Source organism: Dipodomys merriami, unplaced genomic scaffold, assembly GCF_024711535.1.
Source record: "Dipodomys merriami isolate MVZ:Mamm:240054 unplaced genomic scaffold, mDipMer1.0.p SCAF_134, whole genome shotgun sequence".
NCBI lineage: Eukaryota > Metazoa > Chordata > Mammalia > Rodentia > Heteromyidae > Dipodomys > Dipodomys merriami.
Window position 1 is genome coordinate 2,713,239 of NW_027202649.1, and position 23,820 is coordinate 2,737,058.

Sequence of the window (23,820 nt, forward strand, 5' to 3'; positions counted from 1 at the left end):
GCTTTTGTTTCTATTTTTTTATTGTTATCGTGTTTATTCTATTTGTTTATGATACTGGTGAGTGAACTCAAAGCCTTGTACCTGGCTAGGTGAATCCTCTATCATTTCACCAAGGCCTTAAGTCCTTTTAGCTTTAGTTCGTTTTCAGATAAAAGTCTCACACTTTTGCCTGGTTCTGGCTCAGATGGTGATCCTGCTACCTTCACCTTCTGAATGGCGAGGATTACAGCTGTGAACTGCCCAGGCCAGGCTTGTTTTGAAGATAAGGTCTCATTAACATTTTTTTTTTTTTTTGGCTCAGATTAGCTTCCAACCATGGTTCTCCTTCCTTCCCTTCTCTAGTAGTTGCGATTACAGGCTTGAACTACCACACAGGCTTTTCTATGTGAGCAGGCCTGACTGCTATGTGGCTCTTTGTACTTCGCTTCTCCTCCTCTTCTCCTTGGCTCTCGGCGCACTGGAATACGTCCCAGACACCAACCACCCATGAAACCTCATTGTGCATTTCTATCCATACTTAAATGAGACCCCAAATGCCACAGTTTCACAAGACTTTCTGGCTCCCCTCGACCATCCACATCAGGGCTTTCTTTCCAAAGAATGTATTGTTTCCTGGGCTTTTATTTGGCACAATATTACTCTTGCAGCAAACCACGGCGGTTGGGTGCTGTGTGATCCTCTCGGCACGCTCCCAGACGCCTTAGAGACGCAGAGGTGGTGAGTGGGAACAGAGAAGGATGCCACCTGTGCTGCGCAGGGCAGCTGTGGATGGTTGGGGATTCGTGCGCAGGTCTGTGTACAAGCAGTGACTGACACACAGGACAGGCAGAGGTGAAGGGCCGCCCCCGGCTGTCAGCGGGAGCCAGAAGAGGGTTTTACTATCGAACATAAACCATTTGACAGGCCATCAGCATCACACAAGGTCGGCCCGAGGCTCGGATAGAGTCAAAAGCAAGACGATCGCATAATCACATCTGCTGAAGATCCAGGCTAAAATAAAGTCATGGGACCAAATGGCCGCCTCTGCTGGCTCTTTACCAATTGCAATTTTAGCTCCGACCCACACCCCCTTACCCAATTGAATATGACTGCTTTGTCATATCAGGTAGTGGGTTCATCTTCGTTTGGCCATAGATGTGTTGCTGGTGGTGGTTGTCTGGCAGGAAGCAAGTGCAATTATTGCAGTCAGCATTGCTGCTGCTATCGTTAAGTCTGCCTTCTGCATGGTCTTACCAAGGGTGGCTCAATCAATCAGCCAATCAATAAATAAAAGGCAAAAACTGAATTCTATGCATCCTGGGACACGATTGTCATCATTGATGGTGTCTTCCTTATCATCAAGACCACAATCATCCTCAATTGTCTCTAAATACTCTGAAAGGGGCCACTAGACTTTCCATTTTTGTTGTCTAGAGCTTTTTTGGTTGTTGTGTCTTTTTACTTTTTGCAATACTGGGGATTGAATCTAGGACCGCGTGCGCGCTAGGCCATCGCTCTACCACTCAAGACAACCCTTCAGTCCTATTGTTCCTATTTTGTTTTCTGGACAGTCTCATTCACATTTCCCAGGCTGGCCACAAACTCAAGATCCTCGGCACTGGGATCACAGGTGTGTAATAGCATACCGGGCTGTAGTTATTATTTGTTGAATTAAACAGTTCACTGTCACGACTGTTTCAAGCAAACCTATTTTTGTCTGTTCTTGTTTTTACAGTTACACTTTATTATTCTCATTGAAGTATAATAAAGTATAATAAAGCAAAACTTGGAAGTAAATTTGACATTACTCATCATAGATATGTTTTATTTTTAGTGGATGTTGATAACTTTTCTTCTCCACGATCAAGGTTGTTTATCTGTCACTGCTGCTCAGGCTAATTACAAGCCATCGGCAGAACTTTCCAGGGCCACAGTGACCCTGGAACCTGGTTTGTGTGTTCAAAATAGAACTACCTAAAGGTTCGTCTTGCACATTGATTTCTACTCAAGATGCTCTAAAAATATCATTTCTCTTCCAATGAAATAATTTATTGTACCCTATTTTAAGTATCTTTAGGTTGTAAAAAGGAATATTAAAAGTAAAAAAAAAAGGAAATTAATAATGGCATGTCCCCTGATGTCCTCTACAAATCCGATTTGAGCAATTTTTGAAGGCCATGAGCTCTCTCCCTACAGCCTAGTCTTGGTACCTACCACTTGGCATCCATTTCTGGTGCGTGTGGTTGTTCCTCGGGGAGAGGAAAATGGTGTGTTGCCATCAGAAATAAATCACAACAACCACACAACTTTATTGAGGAAGAGAGAAATGTTTTGAGGGTGTAGTAGCCCCACCGAGTCAGGTAGACTGGTTGTTCTGCTAATTCCCCATCAAGGGTATTCATCGTGGGAGCTGGCCATAACTCTGGGAAACAAGGAGTAACCATACTCCTGAGGAGACATGGCCTACAGCGTGCTATGTGTGATTGAGAGAGAAGACATCAAAGGATGAATTAAACTTTAATGCTGTTTGTTTTCTGGTGGTACAGGGTATTGAACTCAGGGCTGGCTAGGCAGGTGTTCTACCATTTGAGCCATGCCCCCAAACCTCCTGCTTGCAGCTTGTGTTTATCAGATAGAGTCTCACACTTTTGCCTGGGTAGGTCTAGGATGGAGGTCTTCTGCCACCACCTTGACACTTGCTGAGATAATGCACATGCGCCACCACATCTGACTCTGGAACTTTCCATGGTCGGGAAGCTCAAATGAGGCATCCCTCCTCACAGAGATTGGACCCCTTACCTATGCTTTCTAGGTTTTATAAACTCATTTCTTAATATTGCTTGAGCTTCTTTGGTAAACAATTTAATGGAGCTAAATCCACATTTAAGTTGATATCTAAAGATATTTAACATTGATTTCAGCCAAAGTATCTTATTTCAACTTACACTCTGTGTTTCGATAAATGAAAGCATTCATGATAAAAGTCCTTTAAGTAGGTCCTAGAATTTGGGAGGAAAGAAGACAAAAAGAAGTAAGCCTAATCACAAAAAAATAACCCCACTCTTCTAGGAATTAAAATTGTAATTCCAGCTAGCAAATCAGGGCTGTTGTTTTATTTTTTAAGAAAAAAAAAAGTAATATCATACCAGTATGTGTAAATCTTCCGTTTTTACGGGTTCATTAGCATTTGGAGGACATATTTGCTCTTTTCAGACTTTTCAAAGGCTACAGAGGTGCATATTTGTGCTTATGTACCAACCTTTCCAATTTCAGTGAAACTAAAGGACATGCTACCTGCGGTTTGCCGAACAAGCCCCATTCAAATAGGCACTATTTAAATAACTTGCTCAAGGTCAACTTGCAAAATAAGCAAACATCCCTGGCCAACTCTTTTCCACCAGGAAGATCAGAGGCTCTCGTGATGAATGCCAATGAGAAGCTGATTTTTTTTTTACATATTTTCTCATGAATTTTCAGATGTAAAACGCCAGAGCTCACCACAATAAATAGGCAGAACTTTCCAGCCTGCTCTGTGCCGTTCCCCACCCCCAAGCTTCCCGCCTTTGGCAGGCCTGTTCATCCCCAAGAAGATATGGGGTGGGGGTGGGGGGGTGGTCGTCAGAAGAAACAATCAGGGAAAATATTAGACACACTAAAGTGCTCACAGTCTAATAGCATTTGTTTCTGTTGGGAAAAATGAAATAAAGCAATTGTATTGACGATAGTTTTCTCGGAACTCATTTAAGCCTCTAATGTTTGAGTTATTTTATGGCTGCTTCATAGATCCAACAGTTCTCTGAAGAGGCATTCTGAGCTTCTGGAGTTTCACGGGCATTTGTAAGCACAGCAAACCCAAGTCTCTTTCCCAAGGAGATCAGAGACAGCCATAGCATCGTAGGGGCTGTGACAATGGCTATGCATCACTTCTGCTAGGATTCCCCTCCCCCCACATCCTCCCTTGTCATCCCAACCAAGCCCTGTCTGTCCCCTATGGGTAATCAGGACACAGTCCTCTGCTTCATCATGAAGATGCTCTTTAGCAGAGCATGAAGCCTCACTAAGCTCTAAGCACTCTGGAGCCCAGGCCTCTGCCTCATTCACTTTGAGACTGGACCCGGACATTTCTGAAAGATAGTGTGGAGTGGGTGGGGGAAGGGTGTGAGGTGCTACTGCTGACAGTGGGGTGAAGAAAACTGTGAGCTGGGTGATTACACTGTACACAGTAGGACTAGTTCAGTGATTCCTCTCCTCCATTTTGTAAGATAATTCCCACCACTTCAGAGATGTATTGATCAGTTCACTATATTTCCCATCAAGGATGTATCCCGGAGCTTTGCCCCGGGTGGTATAAATTTATCTCGGTTATTGAGAATAACCGTAGCAACAGTAAGGATTTATAGGGAGTTTTGTTTGTCTATTTGTTTTATTCATTTTCCTAATGGGAATAAATAATAAAGATTGCCAGGTATTTGGCAAAGAGAGTAAGTCTGATAGAGAATCTATGGTGTCGAAGAGAATCTATTGCTCTAAGTCAGAACGAAACTTAGATAATCATGCTGGTTAGGGCCACTCTATGTGCAGACACAGATTAAAATCTTCATGCTGAAAAGGAGAGACTACCTCCAGGTGCTAGGTTCACACCTATAATCCTAGCCACTTAGGAGGCTGAGATCTGAGGATCTCAGACAACCCAGGCAGGCACACGGGAGAGACTGTTATCTCCAATTAATCAGCAAAAAACTGGAAGTAGAGGTATGGCTCAAGTGGTAGAGTGCTAGCCTTAGCAGAAAAAGCCATTAAGAGTATGGCGCATGTGACTGCATGTGCACATACACACACACACACACACACACACACACACACACACACACACACACACACACACACACACACACACACACACACACACACACACACACACACACACCAAGATTCAACTCTAATCATATAATATTTATCAAAATGAACCTCAGGGAATGGAAACAAGAAGTCTTGTCTTTGTTTTGTTGTTGCTGTTGTTGTTTTTAAAAGCTGATTGGGTAAGAGCCTATTTCCTAGAAGGTGGCAAGAAGCAAACAGGATCATTTCCTGGCTTGCCTAAGGATGGCAGGAGCCTCCTCTTAGTTAAGCAGCTACAGCACTGGTCCATCTAGGACAGTGGTCTTCAAGCAGAGCAGCCAGGGACCCCATTGTCCTAGAAGTAAATCTGTGTCTAGGAATCTGCAGATGTGTGCAAGCTCTGAAAAATGAAATCCTGTGTCCATTTTTTGTTTCAAGAAAGAGACTCTCCCTAAGGATTCAACACTCAAAAAAAAAGTGTTTTTCTTATTCTTTTTTTTTTTCTTTGTGTTTCACTAAAGCATATTTCCCTAAGAACCATACGTGCTTCTGTGGCACTGGGAGTATTTGCTAGAAAATAAACCTCCGCGCACGCGCGGACACACACACACACACACACACACACACACACACACACACACACACACACACACACACACACACACACACACACACACACACACACACACACACACACACACACACACACACACACACACACACACACACACACACACACACACACACACAGAGTGAGATGACTTTCCCCTCCATTTCCTCAAGGATATGTTCTAATCATTTTGAGTAGTCTTACGATGGCTTTAAAAAAAAATAATGAAGTAGAAAGTAATTCTGCAACATGGTTCTCTCTACCTTTATTTCTCTAGTTACTTTTGTTTTGTTTTGTTTTCAACTTTGGGCTCGTACTGAAGATACCCAATGTCTGTTTCGTGGAGTTCCAAGAACTCCAGAATTAACATTGGGTCTCTCTTTGGATGAGCCATGCTGGGGAACGTAACTCCATTTAAACTATGTCCGGATCTCTTATCTAGGCTAATTTTAGTGAATAGTTGGATAAATTGCGTTGATTGACTTGGCAAATACAAGCTAAGTCCAGTGGAATAATACCAGTCAAACTTTATCTGTGCAGAGGAATTACCTGGGGACCTTGTTAAAATACAGATTCTGACTCAGGACCTGCGGCTCTGCATTTCTAACAAGGTTCACTCCCTAGTGGGGCAGATACTGAGCTCAGTACTGCACTTTGAGTACTTGCTCCACAACTCCATTAACCAATCTTGGGATACACATCAAACATCACACAGGAGGTCTTGTCAAAGCACTGTTCCTGGACCTCATTCCCAGAAGTTCAGCCTGGGCAGGTGTTGGAATGGGGGCTTTGCTTCTGCCTTTCTAACAAGCTATGGAGCAATGCTGACAGCACAAGTTTGTAGATCAGACTTGGCGTCTCATAGGAGGTTCAACTAGTCAAGGCATAAAACATCATCCTGGGCTTTACTGGACCAAGATGCAGCTTTTTTGCAGTACAATTTTAGATAAATAAGTAAATAAATAGATAAATGTAGGTTAGTGTGCTTGGGGATATGAAAATAAAACATAAGCCAAACTCAAATTAGAAAGACTGCTGGGGAAGAGAGAGAAAATTGGAGATGAAGTTTACTTCTGCCCGAAAAGAAGAGACCCAGAAGAGGCAACGTTTGAGTTCATTTCTGTGGAAAATCGAGGCAAGCACATCTTTTACACTTCAGCTAAGAGTCAGTGTGATTTATGGCCTCATCAGTGGACAAAGGCAAGTAGTTGGAACGGAAAGAAACACCAGGCTCTCTCCTCTGCAAACCTCAGGAAGGTGAAAGTCTCAGGAGCAGTTGGGAAGAATTAAAGGCAGCCAAATAAAAAAGAGCCAGAGAGGAAGGGAGATGGGATAAATGTTCCAAGTTGCTTCCTGGGGAAAAGAACAAGGCCTATCTTGGTGAGGAAGTTACCTGTCAAGCCACGCCCCAGGCTCTCTGCATGAAACACAAGAAGCCAGGCTCGCCTAAAACAAGTCGAGGTTGTTGGTAAACCTATTATTCCGTGGGCTCAGAAGATGGAGTGTCCACTTAGATTTCCTGACCACAGCCCCTGGCTGTGGAATCTAATGAGCCAGGCAACACCATCTTTTCTCAATCTTCTCACTGGCTTGCATGAGTTTAAGAAGAAGGCTAGGGACAGAAGAACACAGTCCACACCCTGGGGTTTGGGGTATATGGCCTACAGGCCTCAAGGGCAAGGATTTAAGAAAAAAGAAAAGAACTTGCTGGATTCAATACATTAGCTCCAGCAGACAGTCGACAAGTGAGGACCATGTGGCTAGCGAAGGTCCTGCCCATTTCCAGACATCCAGATGTGCCTCGATGAGCCCCAGCTTCTGGCATGGATAAGCTTATGCCAGGGCCCCTAGCAAGGAAGGGGATTGGGGGTACTGTGCCGTCCCTGGGAAAGATGGAAATGTGGCCGCCGGCCCATCCCACAGGTGGATAACGCTGACGCATCTGGAGTACACATCTGGACTCCTGTCCTTCCCCAGGGAGCTTAAACTGTCCTTGCTCACACTGGACACCCTAATGATTCACATCTGTCCCTCCTCCGTCTCCCTCCCCTCCACTTGCTCATCTGGGTCACCTTCCAGGGTGCCATCAAATCCCTGTGGAAGCTCTGGACGGGAGAAGAGCCGCAAGGCATGGATGGATGGTAAGCCATGGATGGGTGGTAAGCCATGGATGGGGGTGCGCGATGGCAGGGACAAGGCCCAGGTTGTTGATGAGCACAGCTTCAGGACAGAGCGGGGCGGGGCCAGGCGCCAGGCTGTGCGTGGCCCACTGCTGCTGGACACTGTTTCCTAGGGGACCAGGTCCTTGGTGGCCATCAGCACTCATCATCTTTCTTCCCTTCAGAGACAACAAACGCAATGCTTCCATTCTGGGACAGGCTAGAGGAACAGTGCTTGGGCATGTAGACCCGACAAAAGGGTGACTGTGAACGTGAAGGTGCCTTTCTCCTTGTTTTGTTTCTAGAATTACTTCCCCACTTCTTTTAGAATTGCCACCATTACCCACTCATTAACCATCGTAATAGGAACCGCACACTGGGAGCTGACCCGTGCTGGACTCAAGTCAGATACTGCCAGCACTGTAAGGCTACTTACTGTCCCGTTCCTTCCACGTAAAATCTCAATAAATAGCACCGCTGGTGATACTATGTAAATCAAAAATGTATGTATGTATGCAATGCACACCTGGGCATTGATAAATATTTGCATATTGGAGAAAATGGTATTATTACCTATGAGGTACCCCCTGAGATATTATTATAAGTCACATTATTGCACCTCAGGTAATTTGGAGCTATCTCCAGCGCTTCCTGCTGATTTGTGTTTGTTTCACCTGAAGAGAATTGACTGACCTGTTTATGGAAACACTAGGAACAACTATTGTTTCCTTCTATTTGTTTCAAATCCATTTAACCAATAGTTTTGCTCCATGTACATTTCCAGACCTGAGAAAACCACTTCATCATTGCCCCAAATAGGGAAGAATGGTATTTTGTTGTGCAGTTCGAAAAAAAAGATCTTTTTTTTTTTTCATTTTGATTATTATACCAATGTTTGAAAACTGCTGACTTCCTGGCTTTTGGAGGAGGGAGGAATACACAGCACTGTGGTAATGAACTCTCCAGGTAAGTGTCTCAGGAATGTTCCTGACACCAAAAGATGCTGACTTTCCTAAATCTACAGTCAGAACTCGTACAGTAATTGCTACACACCTACATTTAAAGTGTGTTTTATGTATACCAACCCCAGGACTGACTGACAATATGAACCAAAGCTTTTGACTGTGGTGAGTATCCATGAAGTATTAGGCTTCCACAAAATTAAGACCTTTTCAAATATTTTTCACTGGCCTAAAAAGCAGGAGAAAAAAGGGACTAAGTTCCTAACCATGCAAATGTAATCATGCTTTCCACAAAGATTAAAGTTTACAGTGATGGATAGGCTAATTATCTGGAGAGAAGCATTATCCAATGCATCCATGAACCTAGACATCATATTACATGATATGTACAGATATTATATAATGAGTCATACCAATTTAATTTTAAACAATAACCATATTAAAACAGTAACTTTTTTTTAAGAATGGCAACCACCACATTACATAGACGCTTCATATTATCTTCTCTCTTCTTTAGGACAAGACAATCATCTATAAGTAAACCATTGTCAAATCATGTTGGCTGACAAGATGCAGTTGAGACTTTTTGTCTATGTTCAATGGTTTTTAAAACAACATTAATTTTCATTCCTTCCTTGCTAGATCATTTCATGACCATTAATTCTCAAGTTTCAAAGAGTAATTTTCTTTTCCTAATACTGTAAAATTGATCTTACCATATTTTATCACAAAGCCTGATTATAAGACTTTTAGAAATACAGAATTGTTACTTACTACCTGATTTATAAATAGATGAAATACTAATTCATCCCACACTCAAAAATGACACAACAGTGAGATAAAAAAAATCAATTATTTTAGCCCTAAAGCAAGACAGACTATTGGTTCCAAAGGATTTGTGAAATCAATCAATCAATTTTATGCCCAGATTTGAAGAGTGGGAGTAACTCTGAAAATACGGGTTTTGTTCCTTTATGTGTTGGAAGTTGACAGATAACATTCATTACTGGATGTCTTGATGGATTTTCAAATTTGTGACATCACTTAGTAGACCATAAATGCCAATTGATGGGTGCATTAATTTTCTATGGCATTGATGTACACTAAATTAACAAAACTTTATAGCTTTGAGTAACACAGACTGATTGTCCTATGGCTCTCTTGGCCAAAAGTCTATCTTGGATCCTACTGAGCTAATTTTTTTTTTATGTCAGCAGGATATGCTACTTTTGAAAGGTCTTAGAATCAGATCTGCTTCCTTGCCTTACTCAGTTGTAGAATCCATGCAAATTCTTTGACTCCTGGTCCCCTCTATGTATCAGCAATAGCAACTCAAGTCATTCTCAAACAGAACAAGTCTAAAGTCCACCAAAAGATTACCAGCTCACCTGCTGTGACGTCAGCTGTTTAGGCATCTTGCTCACCCTTTGCCTGGAGAAAGACAGCAGATTCACAAGCCTGGAGATGGCAGATGTGAACGTTTTGAAGAGCCCTCCCATTTACCACAGCGGGAAGCCCATGCTAAAATCCTAGTTAACTTTTTCCTGAGTGCCTACCATGTTTTCAGCACCAACTCAGACCCTGAAAAATGAATGTAAATAGTGGTGTGTACCAGATCCCCCTACCTGTGGGAGCTTACATTGTAAACTTTAATCTGATTAACCCCTGAGAGCAAGCACATGTGATAAAGCACACTTTATCACTGAAAAGTCATAGGAAGTCTCCAACAGGAAAAAAAGAAAAGAAAAAAAAAAAGAACTTTTCTCACTGTACTATTTTTCCTGAGGCTGATTCTCCAAGTATATTATTAAGGTTATGGAAAGAAAATATCAGCACTAGTGACCCACATGGCATATTTTTAGGCAAATAAAAATTATAGCTAAAGCTTATTATTCACACATTTCCAGCTTATGAATTCTCCAACTGGCTACAATTTATCCATAACCCCCAAGTCAATACTCAAGATACTTTGGCCACGGACATACCCCAAAGCAGAGGAAATTGCCCTAGGCAACAGCAATTATCGGTATGTGATCATGCATTGTTGACTGAGATTATAAATCCTAACTCTCAGGGATAATATCAATTGGTTACACTCACCAGGTAACTCTTACTGCTTGAAGGAATTCTGGAAAAAGTTGGAGTAAGAATCAAGGCCAATCAACAAGATGCATTATTAAAAAATATATTCTAATATGATTTATAAAAAAGCTTTTATTTATAATTGCTAATATATAAGCTGTTTTCATTTTTGTAAGTTGAACCAGCCAGGTGTCAGGATATGTATGTACATATAGAGATACATATAGATATATATGTATATAGTATATATAGATAGATGTACCTATGTATGTATATAGTATATATAGATAGATGTATCTATGTATGTATATAGTATATATAGATAGATATAATTATATGTATATATGTGTATGTATATGTATACATACGTAAATATGTATGCATATATACATATATTTATGTATATATACATATATATACATGTATATATACATAAATATATGTGTATATGCATAAATATACATATACATACACATATATAAATATGCATATATATATATGCTAAGGAACAACACCCAGGCGCTGAGTTCAAGCTCCAGGACTGGCACACAAGAAGAAAATACTGTTGTTGGCTAAACAGTGACTAGAAATAATTGATTCTTTAAACATTGAAGTACACCCTTCATGTATTGAAGAACATTTTCCCTATTCTCATTTTCTAATTTTATCTGCTATTAGATATTTCAGGGAAGAAAAATGAGTACCTAGATACTGATAGATAATAATATAATAAAATCTCAATTGACATTGAGCAATCATATGTGCATGTGAAGTTATTTCTTTAAGCCTAAACAAAAGTAGCTGAGATGAGATGACCCAGTGGTCCAGCACGCCTTGCACCCCCATTTCTAGTGACCTACCCTGACTGACTGCCCCCCAAAGGAATGAGGAAGCCCAAATCACAGGGCTCCCGTGTTGCTGAGGCTGAGCACCAGTCATAGGAGAGAAGACATGGTGGCTGTCCATATTCCCTTCCTGTCCCCACTATTCTCTTTTCCTTTCCTTCAAAAATCTGCCTGAGCTGGGCACTGGTGGCTCATGCCTGTAATCCTAGCTACTCAGAAGCTGAGGTCTGAGGATCACAGTTGAAAACCAACCCATGGAGGAATATCTGTAAGACTCTTATCTCCAATTAACCTCCAATGAGCCAGAAGTGGGGCTGTGGCTCAAGTAGAAGGGCACCAGCACTGAGTGAGATAGTGCCCAGGCCCTCATTTCAAGTCCAAGTACTGGCACGCGCATGTGCGCAGACACACACACACACACACACGCGCGCACACACACACACACACATACACACACACACACAGAGGCAACTGTAGGTCACAATAATAGAGGAAATGGAATCTAAGGTATGGGGGGGAAACAAGAAAAGTACAGAGCGCAGTAACAAAGGAAAATAATAGAAGGCAGACCCGGGACAAGCAATAAAGAGAAGCTGGTAGACATTTAACTTAAAGATAGCTCATCTCATCATTCTAAGATGCACATGTGTAATATGAAAAAACATTGATATTATATTATATTAAATATGAGCTGTGGCTCAAGTGGTAGGGTATCAGCCTTGAGCACAAAAGCCAAGGGATAGTACCCAGGCTCTGAGTACAAGCCCTAGTACACACACACACACACACACACACACACACACACACACACTAAAAGCAAAATAATTGATAACGATCCTCAATGCACAGGGCCAATTTTGACTATTTTTCTAGTAAAATACGATGACTCCAAAATGCCTTGAGAAAGACAGAAACTAGAGTCTCACTTGACTAACTGAATTACTCAACATGTCCACAGCACATTCACTCCAGAATTCTGACTTCCTATCACAAGCATTTGAACATTATTGAAATAAGCAGACAAACAGATTCTTTGCCAGGGACATCGGCCTCTGAGGTCATCAAAATGAACATCATCATCTCAGAGTTAAGCATATCTTTTAAAATCCCAGCTTACGCAGAGAGAAATCCTTCACATACCATTAACCCAAGTAGAGCACAGGAAAGCCAGCATATTATACATCCATGAATCAATTTCGAGAAGAGATGAGAACCACTGTCCTGGTCAGAGCCCACTAAGATCAGTCATGAGTGATTAAAAGGGACGTGTGCAACAGAGCTACCACATCAGAAGTATAAATGAGGAAGCCACTCAAAAGGCCATGTCACAGCTTGGTTAATCGCCGGTTCCTTTAGGATCAGAGGTATGATTAATAGATACACCTCATAGAAAAGATAAAACCGCTTTGGGTTTATTACCATGTGAGCTCTGCCTGCAACATTCTAAGGAGAACACTGAATTCGGGGAAAGCCCGACTGACTGCCTCTTCTCTCCTCACAGAAGTGAGGCCGGCCAGCTGCCTTCCATCCCTTCCTGCTTCTCCTGAAGTCAGTCCCATACTTTGAGTTGACCTTGATTTGACATTCTACTACACAAATCCCTCTTGGCTGGGGTCACTAGCTGCATAAAGCTACTAGAAACATGCCTATAGAACATGATGACCTGACATAAGATTATCAGATGCAGCCCAACTGACTACATGTCCCTTATGGGTCTGATGAGTTCCAGAAAGGAGAGAAGGTAAGAAAAGAGGAGAGAGGGGAAGGGGAGGGGAAAAGGAGAGAAGAGGCTAGATGCACCCAGACTTTTCTGGAGCAGAGGTAAGAGACAAGCATGTTTTGTGCAATGGTAGAGCGTGCAAAGTTGCACGTGTTTCCCACATAGCAAAAAATTCCAATGTAAAATTCTATGCAATCTAAGGTAGGGTGTAATGGAATACTAGATAAATAGATTGATTGATTAGACAGGTAGACACATACGTAGATCTAAGATAGATAGATACATAGATAGATACATAGACTGACAGACAAATAGATAATAGATTGATTAGATAAGTAGACACTTACATACAGCTAAGATAGATAGAGAGGTAGATGGATATCTTCAACTCAGATAAATTTTGCTTGTTAGTGAAAAAAAATTAGACCAAGTTGTACCATAGTCAAGTATAGCCTTAAGATGAAATATTCAAAAGCCAAGATGTTTTGGAAATGTCAGTTAAGAAAGTAAGAGTACCTATAACATTTCTATGTGCATGTTTCCAAAGAATTTGGTTCTACAGGAACAAAGAGACTAAACTGAACAATTTCTTTCCAATTTGGAGACATTTCAATATTTACCTGTCATCACTGACATGTAGGTTTTTTTAAGGGAGCACAAATATCACCGAGAACTTAATTAATTCGTGTTTTTATCCTGATCTACAGATTGAAAAATCTATTTCCAAAGTGACAGGTTGAATTGTTTGGGGGTGGGTTGTTTGGTTTTTTTTTACCTTTTATTATTTCAGGTTGCAAAGATAGAGTTGCTATTGCCAGAAGAGCTTTGGAGCTCTTGGGATAATGTTCTGGAACTTTCTACAAACTTGCTAAAATAAATAGAATGGGTTTTTGTTTTTTCCTCCTGATGCTGATCCTTCCCAGCCTGCCCCCATCTCAAGATGAGTCTGACATATTGTAATAAAGCTATTGTTCCCTAAGGATATCTGTTCATTGCTCGAGCAATTTTTCTCTTCTCTTTCTTATTGAAAAAGAATCCTATTATTAAGTACTTAAAATATTCAAGGCTCTAAAAGGGAGACAAGCTTTCAGTGGGAGAGATTAATAATAACAATAAAGAAATACAAAATGGAAGAGAGGGGGCTCAAAGCCAAATAAAAAAATTCATTTGCCAAATACAAGTCAACTCCAATTCCTTTTGAATGGCATCTGATTTACAGAGCTGGCCGTGTGGGTGGGGTCCTGGTGATCTTCACTTCCCATTTTTCTTCTCTCCGAGCAGAGGCTCCTTTTCAATACTTGTCTTCAGGTCTTTTTTTATGAAGGCTCCTCTCAGTAACTCAGAGGATTATGCTCTGTAAACACCTCTGATGCACATAATAGTAGAAAGACATAATTTTAGACAATGTCCACTTAGAGGTGTGTTTTCTCTAGAGAGAATTGGGAATGTGAGTATACTCCAGTGGGCAAATCCTTCTGATGAGTATGGTTTTTTTTTTCCCATATTGACACAAAATATCAGAGGCATGACCTGTCTTCAATGCAGACATGACTCTCTGCATTGTAAACCAGCTGATCACTAGGCATTATGGATTTTTAAATAAGTCTTCAGAAGAATATTTACTCATGTACTACAATGGTATCATTTGTGTCTATTCTAAACCACATTCACCACTTACACAGAGTATCAATCTCCCCTCTACGAATTAACAGCCTCCATTACAACGTGGATATACTTTTTAATAGAGATAGATGCCGGATATGTGTTTTAGTCAGGGGCATTTGGACATTTGCTGATGTCGAGGTTCGCAATTTGGAACAAAGCCCAGCATCTAACTGGAGTTGAAATGGAATGAAAAAATATATGTATGAGTCTGAAATTCAGTTGATTAAAGTTCGACAAACTGTGGAAAATAATTCCAAGAGATTCCCTGAACAGAACACGATTGGCAGATGGCGCTGATCATAAGTGATTCCCTAGAGAGCTGAGTGCCGACTTACAAGGGGACAGGAGGCTGGAGGGGCTGGCAAGCGGCTTCATTGCTGTTGCAAGACCCTGAGCTGGAAGGAGGAGTGGAAGATTTGGGGGCAGGGAAACCTATAGTCAATGGCCCGGAAGAGAAGAAGAAAACTGCAAGGAACTTGGGTGACCGTCTTGGGGGCATCTATCAAGCAGCTGAGAGTAGAGCCGTGCTGTTGAAAGGAAATCGTCCATACAATATGCCAGGGACGGAGCCCTTGGGTCTGCCTGCCAAGCAATACCTTTCCAAAAGAACCCACCCATACGCTGGGCTTTGTATACCCTGTGTCTAAGACAATCTCACACCAGATGAGACAGCAGATGTGAACTAATCCACCTATTGGCCATTCCACCCGGTTCCCAGCAGTGAGCAGGCCCCGGGGCTCATCTGCAAAACATTGGTTGAGACCCAGATAGATCCCATTGCGCCATATAGAAAGAAAACCCCTCCTCTGAGCTATCATACATATGTTGGGGAGTATCAAGGACTGCATGCATCAGTTATTAAGGACTGCATCATTCTACTTAAAAAAAAAAACTCAGCTGCATGCCAGTGGTTCACACCTATTAACCCTAGCTACTCAGAAGACTGAGATCTAAGGATCATGGTTCAAAGCCAGGCCGGGTTGGAAAGTCTGTGAAACTCTTATCTCCATTGAACTACCCAAAAGCCAAATGTGGAGCTGTGATTCAAATGGTAGAATACTGGCTTTGACAAAGAAAAAGAAAAAAAAGAAAGGAAGAAAGAAAAAGAAAGAGAGAGAGAGAAAGAAAGAAAGAAAGAAAGAAAGAAAGAAAGAAAGAAAGAAAGAAAGAAAGAAAGAAAGAAAGAAAGAAAGAAAGAAAGAAAAAGAAATTGAGCAAAGGGAGAATGGAAGGAAGGAAGGAGAGAAAGAAAGAAAGGAAGGAAGGAGAGAAAGAAAGAAAGAAAGAAAGAAAGAAAGAAAGAAAGAAAGAAAGAAAGAAAGAAAGAAAGAAAGAAAGAAAGAAGGAAGGAAGGAAGGAAGGAAAAGAAAGAAAGAAAGAAAGAAAGAAAGAGCAAGAAAGAAAGAAAGAAAGAGCAAGAAAGAAAGAAAGAGAGCAAGCAAAGGGAGAATGGCCAGGCCCTGAGTTCAAACCCTCAAAACCCTCAGGACTGGTGTGTGGGAACACACACACACACACACACACACACACACACACACACACACACACACACACACACACACACACACACACACACACACACACACACACACACACACACACACACACACACACACACACACACACACACACACACACACACACACACACACACACACACACACAAAGCCAATGTGTACCAACTTTAGAAATGCCATAAGTGTTTGTGTTGGAAAACCCAGATGCAACTGAAGTTCACAAAGAAAAAGAGAAAAACCTATTCTTGAGTTTTAACAATCATGTTTACTTAAACAATTTATAAAATGAGGACCATCTCTTGCTTTGCCTTTGTAGTCTATAGGATACAAGAAATCTTGGGTGTTTATCCCATGTTGATCTACTTAAAATGGTTTCTAAGTTACTGGTTTCATGATATTCCCGCAATTGTTCTTAAATTGTTCTTAAATGAGTGAAAATTATACCTTGCATTTACTTTTTCCATCACTTACAGGAAACTGGCTGCAAAGAGTCGATTCTGGGTTCTGTTATTCAGGATATTGAGGGGTTTTATTTTGTCTTCAATTTAACAGGTGCAATTTTAGGGGCTCACATTTTCTACATTTTCATAAGATGTTTTCACAGCAAACTACTTTGTGTAACTCACATTTTATGAACATTAGGCTATAAATTTCACTCTGAAGAAATGTTTTAATGTGTTTTTTTTAAAGAGTACATCACATACCTGTCAAGTTTTATATTTCTATTAAGTGACCTATATAAATAATAAGTAAGGCATTTTGGCTTTCTCCTTAAAGAATAATGGTAAGAAACAAAAGAGGATTTCTGTGACTTCTCTCAGATATGGAGGAGTCATTGCTCTCTTTGGTGAAGAGACATAGGGTCAAATGAAGGGAAAACGAAAGAATCCACATCAAAGCTTTTCCCTCCATGCTGATTAGTTTTATTGTATTTCCTCCCAAACCAACAGCACTTGAGTTTTATTTCCCTTTCTACCATGTACTTGCAGAATTCTAAATAGATTTCCTAACCCTCTTTTGTAGATTTATATCATCTAAAACAGACTGTGAAGCTCTTAAAAGAAATTGGCATGTTTTGTATAATTGCTACACATCCCATTATATCTACAACAAAACAAAAAACAAAAAAAAACCTGGGCACCAAGAAACAGAACAAGTTGGGAAGCACACATTTGTGAAATGTGACAAATGGTTAAATTCTTCACATGGCACACCAGCCCAGAATCTTTTTCATTTCTTCATATTTTGCACTTCATCCATTCCTCCCGTGAATATTTAGTATTTGTCTACAACATGTGAGGGGGTTGTAGGGAGGCATAGTCTTTATCTGCAGGTAGTTCATGCTCAAGAAGGTAGGCATGATCGGAGCCCACAGATTTCCTGTGTTCTAACCCAATAACACTGCTTTAACAGCCTCATGATCGATGCTCCGACATTACTTTTATTGGTTTAGATAATTAAAAATATCACCCTGACCACCTCATCTTTAACAGCATTCCAAAAAAGAGAAAAAAGGAAGCAATTGGAAATGCCTACATCTGGTTTTCTCCAAGCTTATTGAACAGAAATACAGCAATTCTCATGGTAGAAAAAAAAATACCAAAAACATACATTTTAATTAGCCCCACTAAGTATTAGCAGTCATTAGTCTCTACTTATCTAGTTTAAAATCCAATGCTTAATTTAGAAAAAAATGACTAAAAGATAAGCCAAACACCTAGTTAAAGTAGTTAAAGTAAATACCTCATTAAGCTTTCATTGTTATTGGTTCATGATTACCAATTGTTTTAGTTCTACTCTGAATGGTTCTCATAGAATTAACTCAACCATCACATTTAGGTGGGGGGGGGGGGGTGTAGGTTTTCATTCTACTACACAGCTTTTGCTTTGATTTGGATTTCAAAGCAGGTTTTCTTTAATCATGCTTCTAGGCAACTCCTTCCATCCCACTGTTCTCTCCAGAGAAAGACTGGCCACCTCTTCTCAATTCAATTTACATCAATAAACACGCACTGAATGGCCACCAAGAGCTTCCCAGATGCAAAGGTGAGTGAATCACATTCCGTTTCTTCAATGAGTTTATAATGTACAACAGAGTTCTGGGAAGTTTAAAAAAAAAAAAAGAGGCAATTGACAGGTCAAAGAAAATTATCATTCTGTGCCCAAATAGGCTTCCAAATTATCTGTGTGCTAAGAATAATGCTTCATTAAGTTACTCATTTTCTCTAGTTTCACAAGCTCAGCCAGAGGGGGGAAAAATAGTTCTTTGATTGCAGTGTGTTTTTCCTGGCTCACAGAAGACCCAAACAAATGCTTTTCTACATGAACAAAAAATGCTTCTCTTTATCATCAAGTAAATTCCTTTTAGCTTCCTTTGTCCACTAAGTGTTTATATGCAAGCAGTCAGCTACAAATGCATACATATATAATATATAGATATTATATGTACAATATATGTGTGTATAATACATACATGTATGTATGTATTGTATTATTATATATTATATTATATGTACATACATATAAATGTATATAAAACCTCTCTCCTAGCCTTGTCTCATCATTGCATTTCTATCACAACAGCAATTTACATACTTCAAAGAGAATAGAGAAAGGTATGTATGTGAGTTATATAAGACTTAATATAACTTTATAATGTTATACACTATATGCTATATAATATATATAGCATGTATTCTACATATAGGCTGAACATATACTATACATACTAAGATATGTGTGTGTTTATATATATTAATATATAAAGATATATTAAATAAAACTCCATACACAACCCTATATATAAACCTCCATATTCAAGAAACAGGGTTCCAGGAACCATAGTCATCAGAGGAAATAATAAAAGATATTCTTTTGATTATCTCTAAACAACACACAAAACGACCCCCTCATTAGTTCACAAAACTTAACATTTTTACACGTCTTATTTATTAGGTTTCTACACTACTTATTCGACTGACTGGATTTGTATCTAATTTTGAAGACTCCATAAATTTGTCTCTCACATTTTTTTTTGCAAATTAGCCCTGAATCATACCAAACAGTAAATATTTTCTGCACTGTCTCTTAGAAAATGTTTTTAAAGTTGACAGGTACATGGCTCATTCCTGTCATCCTAGCTTCTCAGGAGGCTGAGGTCTAACAGATCCATGCTCAAAGCCATCCTAATAAGAAAAGTTTGCTAGATGCTCCCCCATCTCCAAAATAATCAGCAAAAAGCAGGGCCGGAGGCATGGCTCAGGTGGTAGAGCACCAACCTAAGCAAGCACAGGGCCTTGAATTCACAACATCCCAGTATTGATTGCCAAAAGCATACCAAAAAAAGTGAATGTTTTCAAATTCTAGAGATTCGGCATCTACATTCTTTAAGAGAGTAATACTTCTTTCCCAGAGAATTGATGGCTTTCAGGAAAGAAACATACCCAGACGCTGTCTTCCTGTCGGTACTGTTTCCAGTTCCGGCCACTGTCGCTGAACATCAGCAGGTAGCTGGTCACCCAGTTGGAGCTCCCGTACCCGCCTTGGGTGGCCACAGAGGTGACCTCCATCCTCTCTCCAAGGTCAATCTGCAGCCACTGGTATTTATTGGACACCAGTGGGGACCAGCCGCCGGCTCCTTTTGGAAAAATAGAAACAGGAGATCACGTGAACACTTGGAGCACACAGCTTCACCCCCGTGCCCTGGTTACAATCAATCCTTTGATCCCTGTGCCCAGGGACGGATAGAAAGAAATGCCTTCCGGTACCAGCAAATGACCTTTGTTCCTGATTAGACTTCTTAGAGAAGGAGCTAAAGGATACTGTCAGGTCTTGGAAAAAGCCAAGCTGGTCATAGATCAGACCTGTCCTCGGGATGTTTACCATCTTCACAAGAGGGCAGACATCAAAAACGTATGTTTGAACTACAACAGGAAAAGCAGTGATGATTACAGGCATGCAGAGCCCTGGCCCAGGGACAAGAGAATGGTTGCTTGGTGCTGGTTGGCAACGCTATGTCAGAGACGATCGTTAAATGTTCAGTTTTCCAAGCCAGTTATTAAACACAACCACCCTTGCCCTGGCCGTGCGTGGGCCCTGGTTGGCATGTGCGCATACTCAGTCGTTTGCGAAGGGGAATTCATCTGATTCAAAGTGGCATCTGTCACCTTGTCCTCAATGGCTGGCATGCTCCCCAACCCCGCCTGCACCCCAGGGAAGATTCTCCAGGTTATTTACTGCATTGTCTTTTAAAAATTGGTACTGTTCCAAATTTCCTTTCCCCTAATGTACATTATGGTTCAGAGTGTAGCCCACCAGGCATAGGGGTTCGTGCTTATAAACCCAGCTATACTGGAGGCAGAGATAGGAGGATCGTGGTTCAAGGCCAGCTAGGGGTGGAGGAAGCTAGAATGATGCTAGAATGATGCTTTATGACAGCAACTCCAGCCATTCTATAAGCAGAGGGAAGAGGATTTCAGTCTGAGGCCAATTTTGGGCAAAATTGCAAGAGCCTATCTGATAACTAAAAGCAGAAGGACGGGTGGGTGTGGCTCAAGTGCTAGAGCACCTGTCTAGCTAGCAGGAGGCCCTGAGTTAAAGCCTCCATTGCCAGAAGGAGGCCCTGGGTTCGATTCCTCAGCACCACATAAGCAGAAAAAGCTGGAAGCGGTGCTGTGGCTCAAGTGGTAGAGCGCTAGCCTTGAACTGAAAAGCTGAGGGACAGCGCCCAGGCCCAGAGTTCAAGCCCCACGACCAACAGAAAAAAAGAAAAAGAAGTAAGAAGTGTATTCCACTCCAGCTATTGGGATCGCCATGCCTTCCTTTTGGGATCCAGAATATTTGTATGCGTTGCAATTTTCGTGTGTTTTTCCTTGTAATTGTCTCTGTGTTTACCCTTGAAGAATTTCCATCTGGGTTGGACCTCTCTTGCACACCAATACTATCTACCTTGCTTAGACAAGAGTAGAATGTGAACCGTGAGCCCTATGTCAAGTAAACAAGCTTGTTGGATGGCCTTCAGCTCTGGGCGACTTTGGGACATGGGGTGTTTCTAACTCCTACAGCCTGTCACCTGTGTGAAATGGTTCTTGAATAAGCTGCAAATTCTCCCCTGACCTAGTGCTCTGTACAAATAGCTTGGGGTGGGGGGAGAGGGGGGAGAGGCATCGTTGTCTTGAACCATGGAAAGGAATGGTTTCCCTTTCGCATTCTTTTTAAGCCTGAACCCGCTCTGCTTCACTGTTTAGGCTCTGATGACACAATGACCAGTTTCCTGCACTTAGTCCCTGCAGTACTACGTGGGTCTGTTGAGCAGGTGAGTACTCTCGTATTTCGTGACAATCCACGCTGCTGCTAAGGGAACTCCCAAAGCAACCTGGTTAGTAAATGATGATTTACATGAGAGAGCCCGAGTTAACCTGTTCTTGCCCAGGATCGCAGACAAGAGGCCTGGTGCTCTTGAGGACACAGAAGGGCCTGACCTATCGTCATGGAAACTGGCAATTGTCAGTGGACTTGAAAATGCACAGTACTGGCTGCGGGATGAGAGTGCTTTCAGATGTGGTTGTTAGATGGTATGGTCAGTAGCTCTGCCCCCTGGTTCACAACAGGCCCCTCCCCATTCGAGCCAAACTTAGCATTTTAATTCATGACCTAGGAGGGGACAGAACACAATCAAGAATCCAATGTATACCCTACAAAATGAAGAAGAGGGGAGGGAGGCAGTGGGGAGGGGAGGGATGGGTGAGGGTGTTGAGAGGGGCAACAATGACCAAGATATATTGTGTTCATAAACTGTTTTGTTCAATGGCAACTCCTCTGGACAACTACTTAAAGATAATTTTTGAAAAATTTTTTGAGTCTTCTACAGTCTGATACTAACTAAACACCTCCATTTCTGGTATTGCTGTAACCGCATAGCTCTAAATTCTTTATTTATTTATTTACTTATTTATTTCGTCTGTCACAGGGCTTGAACTCAGGGCCTGGGTGCTGTCCCTAGGCTCTTTCGCTCAAGGCTTTGAGCCACAGTGCCACTTTCAGTTTTCCAGTTGCTAATGGGAGATAAGGGTCTCATGGTGACTTTTCTGCCCAGGCTGGCTTTGAACCAGAATCCTCAGATCTCAGCCTCCTGAGTAGCTAGGATTACTACATAGGAGTGAGCCATTGGCACATGGCTGAATGTTTATCACTTTTTCTTAGAGGGTGAGGGGGAGTAGTACTAGGGCCTGATGCACTTGCTTAGCTTCTTTTTGCTCAAGGCTGATGCTCTACCACTTGAGCCACACCTTCACTTCCAGCCTTTTGCTGGTTGTTTTTTTAATTTTATTTTTATTTATTTTTATTTTTGGGGGGGTCCGGTCATGGGGCCTGAACTCTGGGCCTGGGCACTGTCCCTCAGCTCTTCAGCTCAAGGCTAGTGCTCTACCACTTGAGCCACAGCACCACTTTTGGCTTTTTTCTTTTTGCTTATGTGGTGCTGAGGAATCGAACCCAGGGCCTCATGCATGCAAGGCAAGCGCTCTACCACTGAGCCACCTTCCCAGCCTGTTGCTGGTTGTTTGGAGATAAGAATCTCACAGATTTGGCTGCTTAGGCTAGCTTTGAGCTTGGATCCTGAAATCTCAGCCTCCTGAAGAGCTAGAATTACAGGCATGAGCCACTGGCACCTGGCACTTTTTAATCATCTTTTTTTTAACCTTGGAAACTTAGCAAAGAGTAGCACCTGCAGACAGCTACCATCATAACTGGGAAGTTCTACTTGGAAGATTTTATCTGTACCATCTTGTCCGTCTACGGGGCAAAATGCTGATCAATTTGTTTCTTGTTCTTTCTAGCTAATTTTAATGACTTGAAATCAATACTGAGGATGCGTATTGCTCTTATCTGGGATTGTATGCTATTTCTCCAGCATTTCTGCCCGGTTTTGTAGACCAGTATTTAAATGCTGGTTTTATAGACCAGTATTTAAAAAGCAACCAGAGGGAGGCACAGTAAGGGAAAAGGATCCTAGGGGGTGACGATGAGATGATCCGCTGTCATCTGAGGGAGGCAGAGGGCTCCCCGGCCCTGGCCTCTGCTCAGTGTCACTCGGAGTGACAGCCCCGCCAGTGCCGGAAGCACTCACAGTTAATTGACCTTGAACATTTCAATTTCTTACCTGTGGTGAAAAGGTACTACTGGTATGCAAATTAAGCTATGTCATTAACAAGGTACACTGATAAAGTAATGGAAATTCAAACGCTCCTAGGCTGAGCCAAGTTAATTTCGGCAGGAGAAGTCAGCCACGGGGAATCCTGAGGTTCCTGTGGGGTTTAAAGTTCCACAGCTGTGCACGGGAGGAGCGTGGGAGGAGCACCGGAGGCAGAGCGGCGTGCTCTGGCTTAAAGGAGAAGGTGGATGGCAATATGGAAAATAGGAGATCGATCAATCAATAGAGATGA

At 41.6% G+C, this 23,820-nt stretch overlaps 1 protein-coding gene across 1 annotated transcript in view; it reads right to left on the reverse strand.

Annotated features, from left to right (window-relative positions):
• Window positions 1–23,820, reverse strand: part of LOC138825097 (contactin-associated protein-like 4) — a 230,957-nt gene that overhangs the window by 138,439 nt on the left and 68,698 nt on the right. The window contains exon 3 of the mRNA XM_070019483.1: window positions 19,822–20,015. Within this exon, the coding sequence (XP_069875584.1) occupies window positions 19,822–20,015 (194 nt within the window). The remainder of the gene's footprint in view (window positions 1–19,821; window positions 20,016–23,820) is intronic.